This window comes from Rhipicephalus microplus, chromosome 2 (assembly GCF_043290135.1).
Source record: "Rhipicephalus microplus isolate Deutch F79 chromosome 2, USDA_Rmic, whole genome shotgun sequence".
NCBI lineage: Eukaryota > Metazoa > Arthropoda > Arachnida > Ixodida > Ixodidae > Rhipicephalus > Rhipicephalus microplus.
The window spans coordinates 142,130,650-142,153,757 of NC_134701.1; the positions used below are offsets into that span (position 1 = coordinate 142,130,650).

The window sequence follows — 23,108 nt, forward strand, 5'->3', positions numbered from 1 at the left end:
ATTCCAAGTATTGCATTTCAATCTACCGACAATATTCTTGCTTGTTTACGATCGATTAAAATAGGATGCAGCTTGCGTGCATACGGTTGTAGCACCAATAACTATCTTAAAGGAACACTAAAGAGCAAGACGATATTTTGCGTATTTGTAAAGTACAATATCACAATCTTGAATACACCACTCTTTTGCGAGATGTTGCTTGGTAAGTAAGAAAATGTGCGAAAAGCAAATGCAGGTGGAGACACCACTTTGAGATTCCTGCACCTAACACCGTTATGTCAGGTATTTGAAAGGCATCTAGTGAGTCCTATGTAGAATATAATCGATAAAACTAAGTACATTGCCATCTGTGGGTGCCATAGACATTGCATACGAAGTTTCAGATGATTTTATTCAACCAATGTCGCGAAAATACAAAAAAGGCATTTTGAAATTTCCAACATCGTGCGCGGAGATTAGGAGCGAAATTTTAAAACAAAACTTAACCTTGAGTTTCTCCTCTAGTAACAAACTTATGATAGTGAAACATATGGCATTATAGTTCTTAGTTGTGGTTTGTCAATGTAATCCAAGTCATTGTTTCTCTTTAGTGTCCCCTTAATTGGAGGCTTGCCCAATAGAGTGCCTTTTTTGGTAGTGCACTGGCAATGTTAGATGTCTCACAGTTCTGCCAAGATGACCTTCTCTTTTATTATTTTCCCACCGTACCATACACTTATGTGAATGCCACTAAACTGAATGAAAATGTTTGCTTAGGTCAGCAATGCTAGCCTCTGCAATAAGGACTCTGTACAAATGTTAAACAAGAATAATATAGAAGTATTGTATGTGTTAGGCACCGAATTGATACGCATATGTTCCTTCTCTTCAGTTTATATTAAACGCATAACTGTGAAAGGAAAAAATATTGTCATTGAAACATTACTGCACACATAGGCTATCATACTTTAGGTTAGGTTAGATTAGACTGAAATGATGCAATGCAATAACGTTACTTAATAATTTTACTAGCTTTGCAATTTTTAAAATTTGAATGACGTGTTCTTTACAAATATTTATGCATGCATCAGAATTCCAATTGTTAAGTAAACACTTCTTGAAAATATTGCGAATCCTTTCATGGGTGTGCATTGTCAAGCTGTAATTGACAGAGATGAGAACATTAGGCCATCTAAGAATGTATGTCAGGATTATAGGCTTTCCTTTCACTTGTATAGCACGTAAACATATCAGCCCCTGTGTGCATTGGTTAACCAACCAGCAACCATTATTGGCCATACACTTTGTGAGAGTTATTTGAATTTAAATGCAGGAATTCATGAATTTACTGTCATGAGCCACATACCTGTTCTTTCATAGTATTGCCTTGCCAACCAGCCCTCAGATTGCTTGGTGTGCAAATTTATTTTCATGGTAATGATTCAGCTGTACGTTTCACTCACCTGGTTCTTAGCCATCTCTGATGTGTTTATCTAGCAAATCTGAAGGGGTGACCACTATGCATTTTTCAAAGTTGTTCTTGAAACCTTCTCAATTGATTAGTGTTAATCAGTATTTATCTCATATCGTACCTTCTGTATTTCATGATACAGTCACAACAGCCTCATTTTGATCAGAGAGAAATACAAAAACTCTTGATAACATGGTTTTATGTAGTCATCAAAGAACGAGTTGGTTTTAAGCTAATCGCTACTTTCATGTTAAACTGCACGACTCGTATAAAGTACCACATAGCACCACATGGCTTAAGTTCACATTATAACAGCATAACATAAAAAGCAAAGTATTTCAATGACTGGTCTGGTTTCGTTTGTGCAGCATTGGGACCTTCCAGCAATCCAGCAGCTGCAGATGGTGAAGATCCCCATCCAGGAAAAGGCTACCAGTGTCAGTTCTGTGACTATACGACGTTAAAGTTGTCACATCTGGAGACACACATCAGGGTTCACACAGGCGAGCGGCCCTATAAGTGCAACCAGTGCCCTATGAGCTTCTCTGTAAAGTGTTCATTAACAAAACACCTGCTCATTCATGCAGGCGTGAAGTCCTATAAATGCCACATGTGTCCTCGGAGCTTCGCGGCAAGGCAAACATTAACGGAACACCTTCGCACTCACACGGGTGAGCGGCCATTTAAGTGCAACATATGCCCGCGGAGCTTCACGGTAAAGTGCTCACTAACCGAACATTTGCGAATTCATACGGGCGAGCGTCCGTACGAATGCAGTGAATGCCACCGAAGCTTCTCTGCAAGGCGTTCATTAACAGAACACATGCGCACCCACACGGGCGAGCGGCCGTTCAAGTGCGACCATTGTTCCCAGAGCTTCTCAGCAAAACAAAATTTAACGGAACACGTGCGGATTCATACGGGTGAGCGGCCATATAAATGTGACATATGCCCCCAGAGCTTCTCTAAACGGTCCACTTTGAAGGATCATCTGCGCACCCACACGGGCGAGCGACCATATAAATGCCCTCAATGCACAGAGAAATTTGTGCATAAGTCCAGCCTCAGAAGACACATGCATCAGCATGAACGTGAGCATGCAAGTGCACCTTCAATAGACACCCAAGTGGAACATGTGGAGAAGGACAAGTGAGGACAGAGAATTGGGAATATAAAGGGCAAAGTATGACTGGACAAAAGCAATGAGCATTGCCATGCAGGGGAGGGAGTAGTCGATCACACACACGACATTAGAGTGAGTGTGTCAGTGCGATGTTTAGTCACATCGCTCACGCCATGGTATCGCCATGGTAAGGAAAGGACAATGGTTAACCTGAGGAGATCTTCAGATGGCTTCCCTGTGGTTGGGAACAGAAATGAGGGTGCACCAAGGCAAAGGACTTGCAAAAACGAATGAACTGAATGGTCTATATGGCTTGGTCAATGCGGATATTTTGAGCGCCATGTACGGTCAGCGACATTTCACCGGAACTCTTATCTCAGTGACAACTAGTGCTCTAGCATGTACACATCATAAGAATTGTGTAGTTAGTTCTTTGCGAATCTTCACATTGTGCACTGACAAATGCAAGTATCGAGACTGTCATGGTCTTTATCTTGTGGCTACTGCCTTGATTATACTTCTCTTTATTGGTCATTATGGACCTAAAAGCAGTTCACTGTTTGTCTTTGGTTATAATTAGCATACTACAAGTTTCATTTTGTGGTTTCATAATTAACGAATACACTCTTTAAGAGCACATTGAAACACTGTGAATAACTTCATGTGTAATTGTGTTCTGTCTGTCTCTTCAAACAAAAGTTGGCGAGGTAATAAAAAATTTAGCCAATTATGTGATAAAAGTGCTGGAATATTACATTGCTTCTCCTGCATTGGTGTAACTGGTGCACTCTGTACGGCTGTTGGCAAATTATGGAAGGTAGTCTTTTTACTTCAAGCTCATTTTTGTTGCCTCTATACTCTATATGTGTAAATTATTTTTGAAGACCTTTTTAAGTGCAAGGCATTTCTTTGCCAATTAAAGGCACATTGAGCATTTCTGTCTACGTATTAATCTTTCCATCTAGCCGCTTACATCTGGGTACCATCGTGGTCGCCTCATGAACTAGGTATACACCTAAATTGATATGGGAGGGTAAGAGGGTTTGCTGAGTATAAGTATCTAGACATGACATGAATAAATTGAGAATCCAGTCACATACGTCATTGATTCCTTCTCTGCAGACACATGTGGCACATATCCGCATACCACAGACCACAGTATGTGCCCCAGATGATTGGCAGTTCATACCTACCCAGGAATAGCAAGGATGGACATTAGTAATTTACACGTGAGAGCATTAAGAAAACCAACATCGGCAGCTTTGACACGAAAAACGCTAAGAATAAAGAATTATGATTCCAGAAGAAATTGAACCTAAGCATTCTGCATTCAAATCAGGTGTTCTACCACAGAGCTATGCGAGTTCTTTAAACTGCTTTGGAAAAGGACCCTTTGCAGGTGTAATGTCAGTGCAGCATCAGTTGTGGCTGCATTGCAGGCTATCTAGTTCTATAACGAACCAGTAAACATTACATTTATGCTCCTATGATACAGGCAGTATATCACAATAGTGTTAGTTGTAGTTCCAGTAATGGCTGTATTTTAACACCAGTAAATAATAAACATTACGTTTGTATTTCTATGATTCAGCAAGCTATATTCAAGCATTCCTTGACCCCTCATGAATACACAAATAAAACTTAAAATGATAATCACATCATTTCACTGCAAAGTGCACTTCATTTCCATAATACTAAAACGTCATTGCTCTAACGTGAGTACTGACATTAAGTCAGAGTATATGTTACTCGTGAAAATGCCAGTGCATTTGACATTCCTGGCAGGCCCATGATGTGCGCACAACTACCAAAAATTACGTGTCGAACTGCCTCGATGCACTTGGCTGAAATAAAAAAAATGCAGCATAGACAATTACTCGCACGCCACTTCACTTGAAAGCGATTCTCACTGGGTGCCAGATCTGCTAAATTTTCAGTTATTCTTTTGCATACTATGACCTATACAATAGTTGGACTGATAATAAATTGTGTGACGAAACACTGAGATCAAAAGCACACTGTTTTTTCACTGTTTATTGTCAGTACGAATAAACAACAAACCTGGTTGGCTACCTTGCTAATTAGGCATATAACTGTTTGTGGCTTGATGAACCCCTTAAGGTTGTTTCATTACAGTGAATAAATTGGTGCTTTTGGCAAATGCTGTTTGTTGTTGGTATTACGATGCTTGTACTAAAGATATATGACATCATTCACATTTGATTATACTCTTAACGTTTCAAGAGAAATCCAACTATGGTTCTGATGTGCTCATTTTTTGCGGCTACTGAGTGTGACTACATTGACAAATTTTCATTGTTATTAATCATTATTATAGAAATGCTGTGTTTAATCTTGCATTTTGACTCTTGCATTTGTCCCTACTCTGACTTTGGCAGTTTTGCGATCACTCTCGAAATTTCTTCTTTGTTTTTTATATACACAAGGTCTATAAGTACATTACATAACAGTGAAATTTCATTTGAAGAAGATGTTCTCAACAATCGTAGGTTTAGAAATTCTCCGATTCTTGCTGTGCACTGTACATTAGTTTTACTGTGTCCTGTAGATCAGTTTTATAACAACGCTGCACTAAAGCATTGTTAACATTGCCATCTAAGTGGTGTTTTGTGTAGCGCATATGACGATGCTAAAAAGCAGCTCCCGCACGTTGGATTTGAGCACTTGCTTGGCTGTTAGACGTGGCTTTTTATTGCGTTTTTTTTCTTCTGAGTGGCTTCATTTTCACCAATGGTTTAATCACTGAAAGGCTGCACTACTAGTGCCAGTTTCACTTGATAGAATAATCAGATGTTCACCTTGAAGCAATAGTTAGAATAGAATGTTCACCTTGAAGCAATTAAGGTAGAATAGTAATTCTACCTTAATTTCTCTGGCATTTACACTCAGACCTCATTATAACAAAGTTGCATGTTGTGCAAAAGTTATATTGTTATATCCAAAAAGTCATTGTAAAGCTTTATCTCTAACACTGTATATATTGCAAGGCTATTTTTTATTTGCTTCGTTATAACCAGTATTTCGTTATATCTGAAAAGTCATTATAAAGGTGTGTTAACACTATATCTATCTGAAGACTAATCTGCACCTACTTTGTTATGACAGATATTTTGTTATATCTGTGTTTATTATATTGAGATTACAGTGTACAAGTTAAGAATAATTAAATGACCAGCACAGATTGGTACATGATCAACACTTCCATTTGATAACACTTGACACTATGTAGCCTCTAAAATGTGCTATGTGCATTGCTACTGTAGCAAATACAGTAAACTGTAACTAATGACAAATGAAATACAGTTATTTCCAAACCAAGACTAGTGTACAACTGGACTAGTGTACAATTAGTGAACTAGTGTACAACTAGTTTGCCCCAATTTCAGATGTCTAATACAAATGTGCAACTACAAAAAATATGTCATGCCCTCTTTCTGTTTCACACAAATGGTTATAGGTTGGTGTGGTCTACTGCAACAAAAACTTAGTGAAACATCAAATGCTACATAGAAAGATCGTTAGACATGTAGCCAAACTAGATTACTGCACATCGACTTGACTTGTGTGCCGGGATTATCATATTAAGTATGAAAATGTGCATGTTTTAATTCTGCAATCTTATATTTGTTCTCACTATTTCAAGTGATTTATTCAAATTACTGCACATCTAACGCCGAGAGATGTTAGTGTGTGCACAGTGATCACCAACATAAAGCACATTTGCAGGTTTTGCAATAATTTCAAATTTGCATCGCTACAAGTTGCCAATGATTCCGAATAGATGCAGTCACATGGCAAGCTTCTTGTTTCAAGAAATCGAATTATTTTTGATAAGTTTGCAATGACTTTCTCAACATCAAGAAACATACTTGCTGCAAGGTTTTCATTGATGGCTTTGTTATACATTGTATAATTCAGAACATTTATCAAGAACTCAGTTTTGATATTAATATTTTCTGTTCTTACTGTGTTTTTGTTTGGTAATAACTACTGATAATGATCGACATTTTTTCTGTGCAGTTTTCTTTATTTTTATGTTCAGATATAGCTATTGTGATTGTACATGTTTTTATTTGTTGTCTTTTTCTGGTGTTCATGTACCTTGGACATGTTTTTTTTAAGGTATAAAAGTGTATATTATGTTTATATAAGTAAACTTAAAAATATAAAAGTAATATGTCATATGTGATGTTTATATAAGTAAACTTTTAAAAATGTAAAATTATTATGTCATATAAGATGTCATGTCACAATATCTCAGTTACTAATAGACCTTGTGCAAAATTTCTGCCATTTGTCGGCCGTCGTGTACATAGCCGCCATGTTAGAGGCTGAGCGTGATGAAGTCCGTAAGGTCTGCATGCGTTTGCATGTGCCTGAGGCCTACCGACATGAGGCGTGTATTGGCTGATAATCGCCAATACTGCGTCCCAATATTGCTGCGTCCCTTGTTGCTCACAGACAGGAATTAGAAATGCTGAAGGAAAAAACGTGAGCCGTAAACGTTTCCCCTTGTTAGTTTTTTAAAGTGGCGGCATTTTGAGAATGTGCTCGGCTCTCGGCTACTGCTCCTGAAGATGTCTTTGTGTTCGCCTTTCCAAGAAAATAAAATGTGCAGAAGCATTTTCACTTGTGTTCCCACAAATGGCTGCACGTTGAAGCAAGGCAGCTGTTTACCAAATGAAGCGACTCGAACGCTTCATGCAGAAGCCATCTTCATGCAACAAGCTTTATCGCAGCTAATTGCACGTGCCTGCATTTTGTTGAATGTGCCGAGCACATTGAATGCTTGAGAAATGTGCACAGTCACCCACAAGTCATCCCAATAAATGGCAGCTTGTCACACTCCAGAAGCAAAAACAAAACATGAAACAAAGATGCTTTAGCATCGTCTTATCTCTTCTCAGAATGCACCAATGACGCACACTTGTTTTTAATTCAACGTCTGCCATTACTGAAACGTAATAAACGAAACAACACGTTCAACGAAATCTAGGCATGTGCAGTTAGCTGTGATAAAACGTGTAGCATGAACGTGGCTTCTGCATGAAGCGAAAAAGTCGCCTTCACTTGGTAAACGGCTGGTAGCAAACACATTAAAAAAATCGCCTTGCTTCAGCTTAGTAAAATTGCTATTGCTTGTGTTACTTTCTTAGAAATGAGAACGCAAATATGTGTTACGAGACTAGTAGCCGGAGTTCATATGCTGGAAACATCATGAGCTTGAAGGAATAACGGGTGCCAAAGTTTACAGCTAGCCTTTTTCCTTCAGCATTTCGACTTCCTCTCTGTACAGCAAGGGACACAGCAATATGTTGGCATTCGTACTATCAGCCAAAACATTCTTCACACCGATACATCCTACGTTTATGCATACGTAAACACATGCGGACTGTACGCGCAGAGCCTCTAACATGGCGGCTATGCACACAATGGCCAGCAGATGGCAGCAATTTTGCATAAAGGTAGAATGCGTTATTGAGCCAGTTGATTCATGCTGAAAAAAAGGTTAAGGATGCAACCCACGTAGACGGTAAATAAAGGGGGGGGGGGGTGGAAACGGAATGTTCTGTCCTGTCCTCTTATATTTTTTTTGGCTGCGTGGATTGCGTCCTTGACCTATATACCTACACTATGTATTGTATCTCATGTACATATCTTAGTCCAATGCTTCTGCCTTGATTGTCAAGGGATCATGGTCTAGTCTAGCACTCTATAACAGCTTTTAGTAAAGGAACCTCTCGAAAATTTGTATTTCTTGTGGAAAATAAAAATATTTGATTTGATTAGTTGGCCAATATTAAAGACCTTCCTATTTCATGTATAGAACTGTCTATAGGTGCTTCACAAGTTTAGTTTAAAGGGATGCTAAACAAATGTATGCTAAAAAACACATTCTGACAGCGTGAAAATTCCACTCTGAATATGCAATTGTATTGAAAAGCAGAGTTAATTTCATATATTCTTGGCCGGTTGGCTGCCCCGCCACGGTGGTCTAGTGGCTAAGGTACTCGGCTGCTGACCCGCAGGTCGCGGGATCAAATCCTGGCTGTGGCGGCTGCATTTCCAATGGAGGCGGAAATGTTGTAGGCCCGTGTACTCAAATTTGGGTGCACGTTAAAGAACCCCAGGTGGTCAAAATTTCCGGAGCCCTCCACTACGGCGTCTCTCATAATCAAGTAGTGGTTTTGGGACGTTAAACCCCACAAATCAATCAATTGGCCGGTTGGTTGTATTCTCAGAATAATGTTAGCGCTCGGTGGCTCCTCACCAGCACGCGCGAAGCAACTCGAATTGACGGCCATGATGTCAAGCGTACCAGGGGCAGAAGCAGGTGCCCGCTTTCCTATTTAACTCATTCCTTTTTCCACCTCTTCTTTACGTCCCATTACCACCACTTTCACGAAGGTGGCAAACTGTACTTTATGGGTGAGCATTGTTTGATGCTGTTACTGTTTTTTCTGATTTTACCGATCATAGGGGCAAGTGAGTATGACTGAGAGACACGAGCGTTGGCTTGCATGCTTTGCACACCCCTTTCCTGTGGGTGAAACGCTACCCCTTCTAGCTCACGGCGCGACAGTTTCTGAAAAATGTTAGATTCTTTATAATCGATTGCCTAAAAACAAGGATGTGTCAACAAATTTCAGCACCCAAGCTTTCGAATAGGCTGGGAATCTCCTCGTAAGTTTTGTTAAATATTCATTTCAGGCACTGCATGTTGACGGTTTGCAACAAAATATTAACAGGTGCCAAGACTCTTCCACATGTGGAAAGCTAAAGGTGGCCTGCGAAGATGACTAAAACATGTGAACAAAATACACGTAGATATCATGAAGTCGCTAAAGTTGTCAATTTACTTAGTTTAATCGAAACCTTATTAAATTGGAATTCGACCTGTTAAGCGAAGCAACCAATGGGGGCAACATTTTTTTGCTCTACACGAAGTGCCCAATCGGAAAATGGTTGTATAATATACAGCAGCACAATAAAAGTAATTTCATAAATGTGAGCAACAAATGTCCCAGAACTATAGGTTGTGGGGGATGCTGTAGCTGGCATCATAGGCGGAGAGTACGAGGGGGGCTGAGGGGCTCGGGCCTCCTTTGGGCTGCATCCTTGGGGACAGAGCCTTCTCTTTAGAGCAAGCCCGGGATATATATTTTTTAAAGCTTGGTTATTTGATCCCCAACAGACTGTTAAACATATCTTCTTGCAGCTATTTCACAGAAAACTGTCTATGCCGGCTCCTTTTCTTCTCAGGCTTCGAAAATGTGGATCATGGAGCAATGACAAGTAGGGAGTCTGACGCCGGGGTCGCATTGAGATCGAAATCACAGTATGACGAAAATTGGCTATTTGCGCGGCTTTTGTGCAAAATAAGTACTGGATGTACGCATGCGCATCAGAAAAAAAAATTTTTTTTTTGAAACAGAAATGTGCAAGACCAAATCGGGCGCCCCACCCCCTCTGGGAAAATGAAAACTCTCGGCCTATGGCTAGTGTATTCTATGGCACATTTAAACTACTGCCCACCTGCTCCACAATACAGATGTTATCCTTTCCCACACTGTTCTCACCATCGTTGCCATAACCACCTTGCTCAACTGCATGATCGGCGCCGAAGGAATACAGCGTCGGCTGGTCGCGCGCGCAGACGGTAAGTCGATATGCTCGGCTTCTAGATTTGGCTGAAATAAATGTCTATACTTCTCGTACCGGAGCACGACGCAGCTTCATGCTCCCTTGCGAACTGCCGCAAAAAACGGCAGTTATATTTCAATTACCACTACTACCCTACTACCAACTACAACCAACGCTTGATCGATTGATTGATATGTGGGGTTTAACATCCCAAAACCACAATATGATAATGAGAGAAGCCGTCGTGGAGGACTCAGGAAATTTCGACTACCTGTGGTTCTTTAACGTGCACCTAAATATGAGCACGCGGGCCCACAGCATTTTTGCCTCCATCAAAAAAACTACAACAAACGCAATGTTCCAGTCATGGAATGAATGAATGAATAAACTATATTTGAACTCCGGCAGTTTTCACCAGACGAGGTGGGAGAAGAGGAGATTAACCCCTGTTCCTTCCCACTTTCCGTCGATTATGATGGCGGTGCTTCAGTTGACCGCTCGAAGTCCTTGGACCCGGGCGGCACCTTCCTCCGTCGTGGAGAAAAAAAATATCCTAAGCCATTCAGCGAACTTAAATTTCGCGCCGCAAAGCAGTGCTTTCTGACGGTTAAAGATTGCGTATCAACCGATGCGCTATTTTTGCTGCTTTGTCACAAAACTTGTACATATTATGCAATAAAAAGATAATATTCATTTTATTGGAGTTTTTTTGCATATGTAACGTCTTTTGTTTTTGCAAGAATGTGGTCACTCTAGTGCACGGAGGAATCAGTTGGCTGCGCTCTACCAGCTCTCTACAAAACAGCTTTTTTCTGGGTTTTCCGTGTTTTTCGCTTTGCTAAAGTGTACTCTGTGGTGTACTAGAGTTCTAGTACACTCTAGCTTTACATAGCTTGTATGCATGCCATGCCTCAACAACGGCCGCTGGTGCCTCAGCTTCTCCATCGTTTCGGTGGTTGGCGGGAACCAGCAAACGGGCCGGAAAATCGCTTTCGGGAGTAATGTATTCACTGTCGAGAAGAACAGTGAGAAACCGGCACGAACTGCGAGCGTCAATCACGAAAGTTTGTGAAAGGATCGGCTGGCACCATGACTGACACTCTCTCGGTGTAGGCAGCACGGGCACGACAGCTGTCTACCGTCTGATAATCTTCAAGCTTAACCCGAAGCCTCGTGAAATATTTTCGTGGGTGTAAGAAGTGCAACAAGAGGGATGTGATTTTGAAAGAAGCTGTCGATATGGGACGCGATTTGGTGTCATTCTCAAACGCTATCTGCAGTGAGTGTGATTAACGTCTCTGTGATATGCTCTCGTCAACGTGCACTAAACAACCTGGCGCACTGCGGGCAACCCAGAAGCTATTCTCTGCAAAGAGAAGAGGTTGTTCCCAGAGGCTGTTGTGATTGTTCCCGGTGTGTTTTGTGATGTTGCCCTGAATGGGATGGATAAACGGCTTGTTGGCAGCCTGACAAGGTAGAATTTGTTTGTTTGTGAATTGGCTTCCTAGTAAGTATATTTTCCGAACGAGGACTTTCGTTCAAAGAATGCTGTTTCTAGCACTTAAGTGCATTTATCCCTCCACATGTCGGCAAAGGCCAACACCGCAAAGGTTTCTCAAATATTACTCTGAGAAAGTCGTGCCTCGTGGTAGGACGTGTGGTATTCTGAGGGAAAGTGGGGAATGAATGACAGAAAATGCAGGGAATTCTTAAATGATAACAAGCAAAAGCGCGTTCTGCAGTTCGGTAGCCAAGGCCGCTTAGTTGAAAAATACATTTGCCTGCTTATGTACATTTGCACCGAAAAATGCGAGTTGTGTGACTCCACCACTAGCCTAAACGACGAAGGGGGACCACGCCCTCCCTGGAATTTTTTTCAATTTTGCATCTGTACCTGTACACGACCACTTACAAACATGCTTGAAGGTTGGTTGGAGACCCCCCACAAAAATTTCTGCTATGTCCCTGTACTCTGCCCAAGTACAAGAAAAAACGGGAACAATATACATGAATAGTTTTGAACATGCCAGCAACAATGCTAGAAATTCTATGTTTTCCTGCACTAAATTAAGTAAAGTGCGAACATCAAAAAATATTTTTCTCAAACTTCTACTTGGATTCATACTTTTTGTGATTCTGTGTACTATTTTTCAAACTATTTATCTGATTGCAGCTAAATGTTGCGTACGCATACTACATGCGAACAAAACTGTTCTGAACTTAAATGTTGCTGATGCTCTCAAAAGTTATGAGCTTCGAGAAAAATCATTCACGTTGCGAAGCATTGTGGCACGGTGCATGCGGATATTTCTCGTTTTATGGGGAACTCAAGCATATCTGCTACTTCAAATATAACCCATGAGTGACCAAAGGAACACATTAGTATCATCCCACTTTGTTTATATGAACTTGTGATATACTTTAATGTCCATTCTACCATATGCAACCTTTAGCTTAATGTGGCTGGCTACTGTTTTCCAAGTAATCATTAAATGGCTTCACTATAGGAGTTTATTGCTATAAATCGATCGGTGCAAAAGTTTTTGGAACTTTCTAGTACAAACTGAGTTAGAAATATTTCTTGCATGCAGTAATTGTGTTCTTTATTCTCTCATCCCAATAAACACGCTGGAGGATAAGCAGGGAAAGGTGACACGGGAAAGAAGATGCGTTGCGTGCATGTCCTGATGTTGAGCCCTTTTTCTCTTATTTTTTTTTTCTCTGAATGCTCCGCTTACTTTCAGTGTGATCTCGATCACAAGCATACATGCAGTCACGTGCGCTCTTGTTTTCCTCAGCACCATCCTCCTGGAGGGCAATCGAGGCAGTTGTCTGCCGTCTTCTGAGACAGGGTGATGTGCCAGCATATGGGTGAAATCAGCACCAACCCGGCAGAGGCTTTGCAAGCCTTAGTCAAAGTCACTGTCACACAACTGCACCCCATAGACCATTTTATGGATGGCAAACGGTGCTGTTATATTAAGCTGTTAACCCGGTTGTTTTGTATCTTGAACAACTAAGTGAACAGCGCTATGGCAGTCACACATGCATGAAAATGGTTTGGTTAGTGCATTCACTGTTTTATGACGTTGATGAAAAATTCAAGTTGCGATATACAAAAATAAAACCTTTGTTTAGCATTTCGAGGTGGCAGCACTCGTATGCCTCATGTGAGATCATCTGTAGGAGCCTTCTCTTGATTGAACTCCTAAGCATAAGCTGCATTTACTGTCTACCACACAAATTCACCCATGTGTGAGCATCATACAAAGGATGCTTTAAAATACACATAAAGTGGTGTAATAATTCAATGAAAATTGCCTAGAATAAAGTTTATTTTGTAAATTAATGTTGACAACTGTATTTCCAGCAGTATCAGCATGTAATTTAATTTTTCATCAGTATGTAAAAGATTCTAGATCGTGAAAACGCAGATGTACATCTTCCAAGAAAAAGCTTCCTTTTTTTTTTTCTTCCCTGGCCTGTATAACTGTGTGATGGGAAAGATGCAGCACATGATGGACAGCTAGAGAAAAATGACCCTGTGCGTTTGGCAGCACTGTGCATTGCACGCATGACGTCATTCTAGTATTGAGCACCCATTGGTGCTAGTGGAGCACTTGCTATTCATGCGCAAATCACTGGCGCCTTCTGAAGCTGTATCAGACAACAGCTGATTCAGAATTCGAAGACATTTCAATGCTGCATTTTATATACCAGCAATATTTGTAGGCCTGGTTATTTTTAGATGCGTAGCAGCTTATGGATGATGATGCCTGTCTTCGGTCGTGCCTTAGCCATCTCTAATACAGCACATGCTAGGTGCCCTCTATACGTCACGACGATCAAGAACAGGCGTGTTCCAGACCACACATTTTCTTTCTCCAATCGCTGCGCAGCACACGCAAGGTACCCACCATGCGCCATGACAACAATGATGATGATGATCACAGACGACTGCCTTTTGCAGTAGATGACGTCACAGGAAGCTCTCCGATGCATTTTGTGTGCCTGAAAACAAACAACCACCAGGAGATCGTGCACAGACCTCATCTTCTCCAACTTCAGGCTAGACGCGTTACCAAAAATCAGTAATAATGAAGGCCAAATGTAATTCACAACTCAGAATAGCATACAATTTATGACCAATAAACATCGTATATAACTGTATACTGCTTTGTCACTCATTGATATGCATGAGTTGTCAATGTCACAGGTGATTTACAGTAACACCAAACAATCTGACTGCTTCGCCCATTCGTAAGCATTCACTTTGTAGATATTCCATGACTTTTTTTGCTTGTGGGTCTATTTATATTTTGTCTCTCTCTGTCTCTCTTTCTTTAGGTGCATGTCATCAGATAGAAGTCACTGGTGTCTGGCGACCACTGCACCTGACCCCCCTTCCCCCCCCCCCCCCCCCCCCCAGCTACCTTTCTTTTGGTCCCTGGATCGAATCCCAGCCACGGTTAAAAGCTGTGCTAACAAATAGTGACCCAGGGATTTGTTCAAAAAGCCTGTGAAATGTTGTTTTTCATAAAATACTGTATCTGCATTACTTTTCTTTTGTCTGTAACTAGTGCATTTCGTAGTGTTGCTTCTTAAATTATATGACATCCTTTTGTAATATGTTTATGTTGTTGCCTTTGTATTACGTGTGAGTTTTTTTGGCGCTCTTTTTTTTTTGCTGCCTTTTATTATTATGCTTCCGCTTACTCATGGTCGTTTTGCATTGAAGTACCGCATAAACTTAGCTTTTAACCATTCGTTGCTTGATCAATTTATTTTATTTCATTTATTGGGTCTCATAACGTCAATTTTTTTTATTGCCAGGATGCAAACTTCAATCAGTATTGTTAATATTGAGATTCATTCATCCTTCTAGCATTAGTGATTCCTTAATTACTCCCCACTGTGGTTTTTGCTGGACTGCTGTCACTCTTGTTAAGTTCTTTTTTTCTTCTGTCGCTCTCTCTTTGAAAGTTTAGGCAGGCATATGAGAACTTGGAAATTTCATCTAAAAAAATGATGTTCTCACTAATGGCACTACGAAACTATAGTTTTTCGACCTGATCACACAGATTTGCAAACACATTATGTAGACTGAAAGGGGTCGTGAAAATGTCAGTATAGTTGCAAGCTGAGAAAAAGCAATTTCAACATGCATGCTTTGTAGATTCAGGATTTCTATGAGACAAACTGGTAATGTGCTCAAGTGCAACCGAGTTCTAAATTGAAGATTGGTGTGTATTTTAGGCACTGTCTAAATGTCTAAAGCAAAGTCTATGTGGCAGTTGCATTAAATGTGCATTATGCAGCAGCACTATGGGTAATAAGTTGGGCTTGCTATTTGCACTGTCTCTTTAGTACACTGACTAATGCTTGCATGTAAGAGGAAGAAAGTAAGTGGAAGTAGCAATTAGTTAACATAAATTGTCTGCGATTGATCGCACCACATTTTAGATGAGAGAAGCACAGCGCTCGGCGATTGAAATGCGATACTCTGTGGACGGTGGCTGCTGGCGGTGAGGGTAACGGTGAAAGCGATGGTTATTGTGACGCATGGGCATTGCGTTTGATTAACAGTTGTTCAGCCTGTGCTGCATAGTGGTGCCATTGCAATCCTTCATAATGCATGCTTGCCAGCTCTACCTGCATTACGCCATGGTCCTTCAATATTTTTCTGGTCATGAAACTCCCGCGTCACTCAATGGGAGAGCTTCATATACCGCCCGCACTTTCCGCGCCGCGGCGCTGGCGTAGCTAGACGGGGGACGAGGAAGCCGGCCCGGCCGGCTGCTCTGTTGGCCGCCATTAGCGGACTGTTGGCGCGGAGTTGTGGTGGTCGTGCTGATCGCCCCCCTTTTTAGCTTTTCGCGGTCGCATCGTGTTGACAGCGATGCCCAACACCTGCTGCGTGCCGGGCTGTCATTCTGGATACAAGGGCACCGTCGAAAAAGTTTCCCTGTTCTGTTTACCAGCCAACGCAGAACAACGCGTCAGGTGGAAACGTGCGATCCCGCGACAGGAGACTGCCGGATTTTCGTTCGAATCAAAGTACGCTCGCGTGTGTGAAAAACATTTCGACGCCAGTGACATTGTACGTGCGGACGTGTGCACTGTGAACGGAGACATCGTTTCGCTGCCCCGAGAACGACCGAGACTGGTGGAAGACGCCGTACCAAGGATTTTTGAAGGTTTGCCTTCCTACCTCTCGAAACCAAAGCAGCGTTCGCGTGCAACGAAGGGCCCACCTCTAAAAAGGCCGCGAGAGCTTTCTCCGGATTGTGATGCGACAGTCGCGAATGCAGACGTCTCCAGTGCAGCCGACAAAGAAATCGAAGGTAAGTCTGGCACAAAGTTTGCAAGTATCCTACCCGCTCACCACGCTAACAAAATTCGCTCACTACGCTAACCAAATTGGTTCCTTCCCTTATAAATATTGCCCTTTCTCACTCTTTGCAGATGTTGTGAGAACTGAGAATCGCAATGGCTACGCTGATGCAGAGTGTCAAACAGAGGTCACCGTTTGTTCAGCGTCGGAGCTACAGAGAGTGAAGGCCCAACTTCGCAGCGTGAAGCAACAGCTTCAGTCATGTCAGCGGAAACTCACAAAAGCGGAGGCGCACGCGAATAGAAAGAATGGAGTGTATGCAGATATTCACAAGCTTTCAGACCGCGAGAAGCTCATTATAGACCAGTGCATCATGAAAGCAAATATGAAGTCTGCGAAAGCAGCACGGTAAGATCCGGTTTGTAAAGTTTGTGTGTGTGTGCAATTTTATGTGAAGTGCGATGTTCGGTGCGCATTCGTTTGCTTTCTGGATATTGACAGAAACTACTAAGTGAAGCCGTGGGACAAAACGCAATATTTTGTTTTACTTTGATGGTGCTGTTTGCTTGAGCTGTAGCAGAATCGTGACCACAAAAATTGCATTTTATTTATTGCAGGTATAAAAAGGAATGGCTTTACGATTGTTTACTGCTGAAAATCAAATCCACAGCAGTTTATACATTTCTTCACGAGAATAATTTTCTGCCTCTACCACACCCTCGCACACTCTACTCCTATCTGAAAAATCTGAAGGCCGGCTTCGGATTTGATGAAAATTTATTTGACATCCTCAAAGACAAAGTGGAAAAGATTCCAAAGAGAGAACGGCGAGGTTTTTATCTTTTTTTTTCTTTTGCATTTGATTTTTCTGGACTCTAGGTAAAGAGCTGAAATATTTTTTTTTCTTTAGGTGTCCTCATGTTTGATGAGATGAGCGTGAGAAAGAGCCTTCACGTCAGGGAATCGGATATGGCACTGCTTGGAAAGGTGGACTTAGCAGAGCACACGAAGCCGACTGACCAAGTGAAAGATGGGGACCACGTGTTGGTGTTCCTTTTCCGACCATTCCTTGGTGGCTGGTCGCAGACTGTCGGAGCGTTTTGCACGTCCGGGGCTGCACCAGGATCCACTGTTGCCAAACTGATCCTGCAGTGCATTGTACTCCTATCGAATGCCGGCGTCATTGTGGAGGCAGTCACTTGCGATAACTCAACTTCGAACCGATCAGCACTGAACTCCTTGGGTAAATATTTGCAGTCATTATTTATTTTCAAGGTATTTAGTAAGTGATTTTAATAATAGAAATGCCTTTCTTTTAGGTGTCAGTGGTGATGTCACAAGAGTATCAACATCGTTTGAGCATCCATGTGACTCCTCCAAAGTCATTCAGGCTATAATTGACCCGCCGCACATCAAGTGCATCAGGAATAACCTTTTGAAGGCCGGAAAGTTCCTGGTGCGTAAAACAGTTTAAGATAAGTCATCACAGTGCTCTGGCTAACTTTGTCTCACAGCCTTTTTATAAATGTAACAGTTGCCTGGTGACAAAGAAGTACAGCATTCCCACTTTGAAGCTCTGCTGGACTACGAGGAGCAGCAAGCTGGACTTCGGGCTGTGCCAAAGCTTACGAAAGCTCACATCAGCCCCAACGCTTTCCAAAAACTGAGTGTGAGACTTGCTGTCCAGGTAAGACATAACAGCTGCTCTAGCATGAGTCATTAATCAGTATGTGTAACAAAAAGTGGTGTTGCTTCATCAGAATACAACACTCTGCCATATAACTTCTCTAAAACATTTCAGCTCTTCAGTGAAAGCACTGCTTCAGCAATGGACTTCTATCGCAGTAGAGAAGAATGTGTGAAACTTCGTGGCTCCAAAGCAACTTCGGATTTTGCGAGGCGAATGAATAGTCTATTCGACTGCTTCAATTCTAAAAGGCCACAAGATGTGCAGTACAATGAAGCGGAACACATTTCTGTAAGCCCTAATATTTCAAACCTACTGTCACATCCTTTGAAGTTCCACTTAAATCAGATTGTTTTTCAGACGCTGAAGGAGAACATCGAATGGCTTGACAGGTGGCACACTTACAACCAGAGTTTACCAAAGCAAAAGCAACTCTTCTTTCTCAGCAAGCCAACATGCAATGCTTTGAGAATGACTTTGCACAGCACAGTGACGCTTGTTGAAAAGCTGCTGAATTGTGGCTTTCGCTATGTTTTAGTTGGCAACTTTGGACAAGACCACCTCGAGGTACATTTAAACGTTTTTGCTCGTTGAAGACGTTTTCTTCACACTTTTATATTTTTCAGAGATTTTTTGGCATCGCAAGACATGTCGCTGGAGCAGGGGGACAGCCAACTGTTCAGCAATTTTTGTTCATTTACCGGTTGCTCTCGGTGAACAACTTGATCCGTCCTCCACAGAGAGCCTCGGTTGAAGGGGATGGTCCGCGTCTCCTCTTGAAAATGCAGGATCTCTTTCAACATAAAGAGCCTACTGTTAATCAGGTAAACATTTGAATAGCACCCACCAATGCTGCTTGTAGGGTGTTTGTGCATCGTAAACGTGCTGAATGTCGTCTAGCTTTTTGATGCTAATGACATGCACGTCTGGTCGTATGATATAGAACAGACTTTTATTCTGCTTAAGTAAAGTGTGGGATTGGGCTAGTTGGTAATCCATATAAAACTTCTAGGCGCGTAAAACTTCAGACAACTAACATAAGAGACGAGGACGAGCGCAGACTTTCAACTGATTTATTACTACTACGACACACATATATATATTAGAAAGAAGATAAGATCACTTGCTTAAGCAAAAAAAAAAAAAAAAAAAAAAAAATTTTTTTTTTTTTTTTTTTTTTTTGCTTAAGCGCCTAGAAGTTTTATTCTGCATTTTTATATTTTACTTTACAAATTTCTCACTCTGGCCATTGTGATAACGCAAAATATGTTTCAGATTGATACCTTGGCAGTTCTTTTTGACGATATACTGCTGGAGCCTGCTGAATGCATGCAAGACATGATTCATCCCGAGTCAACGAGGGACTGTATTTTGGATTACCTTGGTGGGTATGTAGCAAAAAAGTTTGCTAAAATAAGCTGCAAGGACTGCCTCCAAACACTCAGAAGCAACTCCCGAGAGCCAACTGCATTGACTCAAATCAAGACAAGAGGATTTTTGCAAGTGCCATCGGAGAAATTACTGCGGCTCTTGCAAATTGTGGAAGAACATGTGGAAATGTGCACGGTGGACAAAATAGCCTGTGCCAGTGTTTACATGAACATTGTTGAGAACATCCTGCTGGACGACCGCACTTCTTCGGCCAGTGTTGGCTGTGGCTCACATTTCGTGAGCACTACGGCAGAAGTTGTGCACTTTTTTATTAAGTGCCGTCTGCATTTTTTTACGCGTGAGCAGAACAAACTGTTTCGTGCTGGCGGACGTCGTTTATCCTGCCCGGCCAAAGGAGGGAGGAAACCAGGGACATAAATTTTTTCAATGATTTTTGTTGTGTCATCCACTCCGTCTCCCAACTTTCATCCACAGTTTTGAAACGCAGATTTGAATAAACTATGTGCCTGTGCTCATGGCAGTTTCGAATTCTCGACGATTGCCGCGTAGCGTAGTTGCCAAATTCAAAATGTTACCCCCTGCTAGGTAAGTGGCACACAGATTTGCTTTCGTTAGGCAGAAATATCTCGCACATAAAAAGCTCAAGTTGGATTGAAAGAGATATCTAAGTGCATAAAGAAAATCTCTAGAAATATTCAAAAAGAGCAATGCAGTTTCATGTACAACTGATTCGTTTAAACTGAATAACTGGGTTGAAGGAAGATCCTGGTTGATTTCTATGTGCGCGTAGAAGGAACAGGGTGGCTAATTAGAACGCGGACTTAGAAGTCGTGGTCATTGGGAGAGTACATGGGAATGGATAAAAAAAAAGCCGCGTATATCAAAACTCGGCTGCGTTATCAAATCTGCATGCGTAAAAACAAAAGCTCTCGCTTCGAAATAGCACGTAGTGCCTATATCTAGCAGCTCACAACAGTTTCATCTCATTTTTTAATCTTTAAAATCAGGGGCGCTAATTATGACATCAAAGAAAAAAAAGAAAAGAGCACAACTTGAGCATCCCTCTCTGTCTTGTGGTGTCTCATTCTGAGCTTTTAATTTTTCAGCTATGTTTCACTAACGATATCCCTCAAGAGGTACTTCAAGGCTATTAATGTCAAGTCACCCTGATACACAGATTTGTTTATTGGCACGCGAACTTCTATTGGCTGCTTCGTGATGCCATATGGAATAAAGTGATAGTTATTCCGAAAATGAACGTTACGTGCAGCCAGAGCACGGCTGCTCCGCAATCTCTAGCGCAAAATATGTTAACCTTTCAGTCATCTAGAACCAGTCACAGTGTTCGGTTTAAGCCCCAAAAGCGGCTATGCAGGAATCGAGAAATTTAGGAACGCTACGAATGCGCGTCACTTGACAGACGAACTCAGTTAAAACATTGCCAGCAGTCAAAGACTTAGGCAATTTGACAACGCGCATCATGGACCACTTTGACAATACTAATAGCTGCTATGATTTGTTAGCGATAACACGGAGAAGGAAAATATCTGAAGAAGTGTATTTGATGGGAAACGCTTCCGCGAACGCGCTACAGCCCTGCCAAGCGCGGCCGATCGATGCCCTCCTGTTTACGGTGGCGCCTCTGGTGGCCACTTGTGTCCCTATATGAAACTTTCGCGGGAGTTTCATGACCAGAAAAAAGTATTGAAGGACCATGATTACGCCATGCAGCACGGGAACGCAGTGCTTTGAAGCCATGTTGAGAAATGTTTTGCTTTTGTCGTTAAGAGCTGCAGATTGAACGTTTGGATGTAGTCGCCATGCATCAGAAATGCTCTCGCACTCACTGTCTCTCTTACCACCAGCAGGTATGCGCTTCTTGTATCAAGTTGCAGTCACTGAAAAATGTACTTGCTCTTTTGTGATCTATTAAAATAGGCTACGTTTATGCACATGCTTCTGGTGCCAATACCTTTGTTAATTTGAGGCTTGCCCTAAAGAGGGCCTTTCTTGGTATTGTACTGCGAGCACTACATAATAACATGCCCTTTTTTATTATTATTGTTGCGCTGTGGTGTACACTTCTTTAAAAGCCACTACACTGAAGGAAAATGCTGGCTCGAGCCATAAATGCTAGCCTCTGCACTAAGGACACACTACATATGTTAAACAAGGATGATATTGAAATATCGTGTGTTTGCCACCGAATTGATACACTTTTGTTTCTTCTCTCCTGTTTGTATTATTTGCCTAATTATAAAAAAATATCTTGGTTGAAATGTTACTACACGCATGGGCTATCCTACTTGACTTAAGTAGTAGTAGTAGTAGTAGTAGGATTTTTATTTACAGTAAGCCGGATACAGAGCTCACTGCAGGGGCAAAGGGCTAAAGGCGAACAGCCTGACAAAGGCCCTTGTCTCTCCGCAGTCCGTGACAGTGCAAAGCTTAAACAATATATATATTCAATACATTGGTTTCAAGCAACCTGAAATTGTAAACACAAAATTCAAACATAAATAGCATAAGAAGTTTACATAACACATTTTAAGAATTAGAGGTCACTCTCGTTATAATTCACAACTAAACAATATCAATGAAACAACATCGAAAACAGATACAAAATGCATGCGGATACAATGAATTCCGCTGTATACACTCGTATAATTGACATAGAAGTTGATGAACAATTTAAGCATTTGCAGAGGCATGAGACTCCATTACGTAGTTTCGATAGTGTAGACCGGTGGTTATGAATAAGTTCTTTATTTGTTTCTTGAAAGTCGCACTACTAGCCCTGAAGTTCAATTGATCTGCAAGGGTATTTAAAACCTGAGGTACCTGGTAAGTGACAAAGTACAATAGCACTATGCATCACCTCCATTCACTCTGTAATTTTTATTATTTCATTGAGGTTCTTGCCATGAATATTTCTGTTATACAAAAGAAAATCTTTTTCTGAAGAAGCTACAATGAAAAATATTGCGAGTCCTTTCCTGGGGTGCATTGTCTAACTATGATCAACGGGGACAAAACCATTTGGCCATCTAAAGACGTATGTTAGGATTATAGGCTTTTCCTTTCACTTCTGCAACATCAGAATGGGACATCATCTCGTGTGTGCACTTACTGACCAACCAGCAACCATATTTGACTGTATTACTGTGTGGCAGTCATTTGAATGTAAATTCAGGTGTTCATGAATTCACTGTTCTCTTTTTGTATTGCCTCGAGAGTGTTTGTCGCAACCGTTAGATGGATGCTAGATGTGCAAATATATTTTCATGGTAACAATTAAGCTGTGCACTTCGCTAGCCTGTTCCTTTGCTGTCTCAGGTGTGCTTATGAAGGAAATCTGTAAGAGTGACCAGTTTGGATTTTTAATGTTGTCCTCAAAGCTTTTTGATTAATTATTGTTAATTAGCATTAGTCTCGCATCATATCTTCCAAATTCTCT

General features: G+C 41.4%; 1 protein-coding gene and 1 long non-coding RNA gene across 2 annotated transcripts in view; both read left to right on the forward strand.

Annotated features, from left to right (window-relative positions):
• Positions 1 to 8,380, forward strand: part of LOC119169718 (uncharacterized) — a 28,929-nt gene extending 20,549 nt beyond the window's left edge. Inside the window, exon 2 of the mRNA XM_075885574.1 lies at positions 1,775 to 8,380. Coding sequence (XP_075741689.1) covers positions 1,775 to 2,603 — 829 coding nt within the window. The 3' untranslated portion in view covers positions 2,604 to 8,380. The remainder of the gene's footprint in view (positions 1 to 1,774) is intronic.
• Positions 8,381 to 10,535: 2,155 nt separating this feature from the next.
• LOC119170688 (uncharacterized) lies at positions 10,536 to 14,413 on the forward strand. The gene is made up of 2 exons (XR_005109717.2): positions 10,536 to 11,712; positions 13,037 to 14,413. It is a non-coding gene; the product is annotated as an uncharacterized LOC119170688 (long non-coding RNA).
• The last annotated feature ends 8,695 nt before the right edge of the window (positions 14,414 to 23,108 follow it).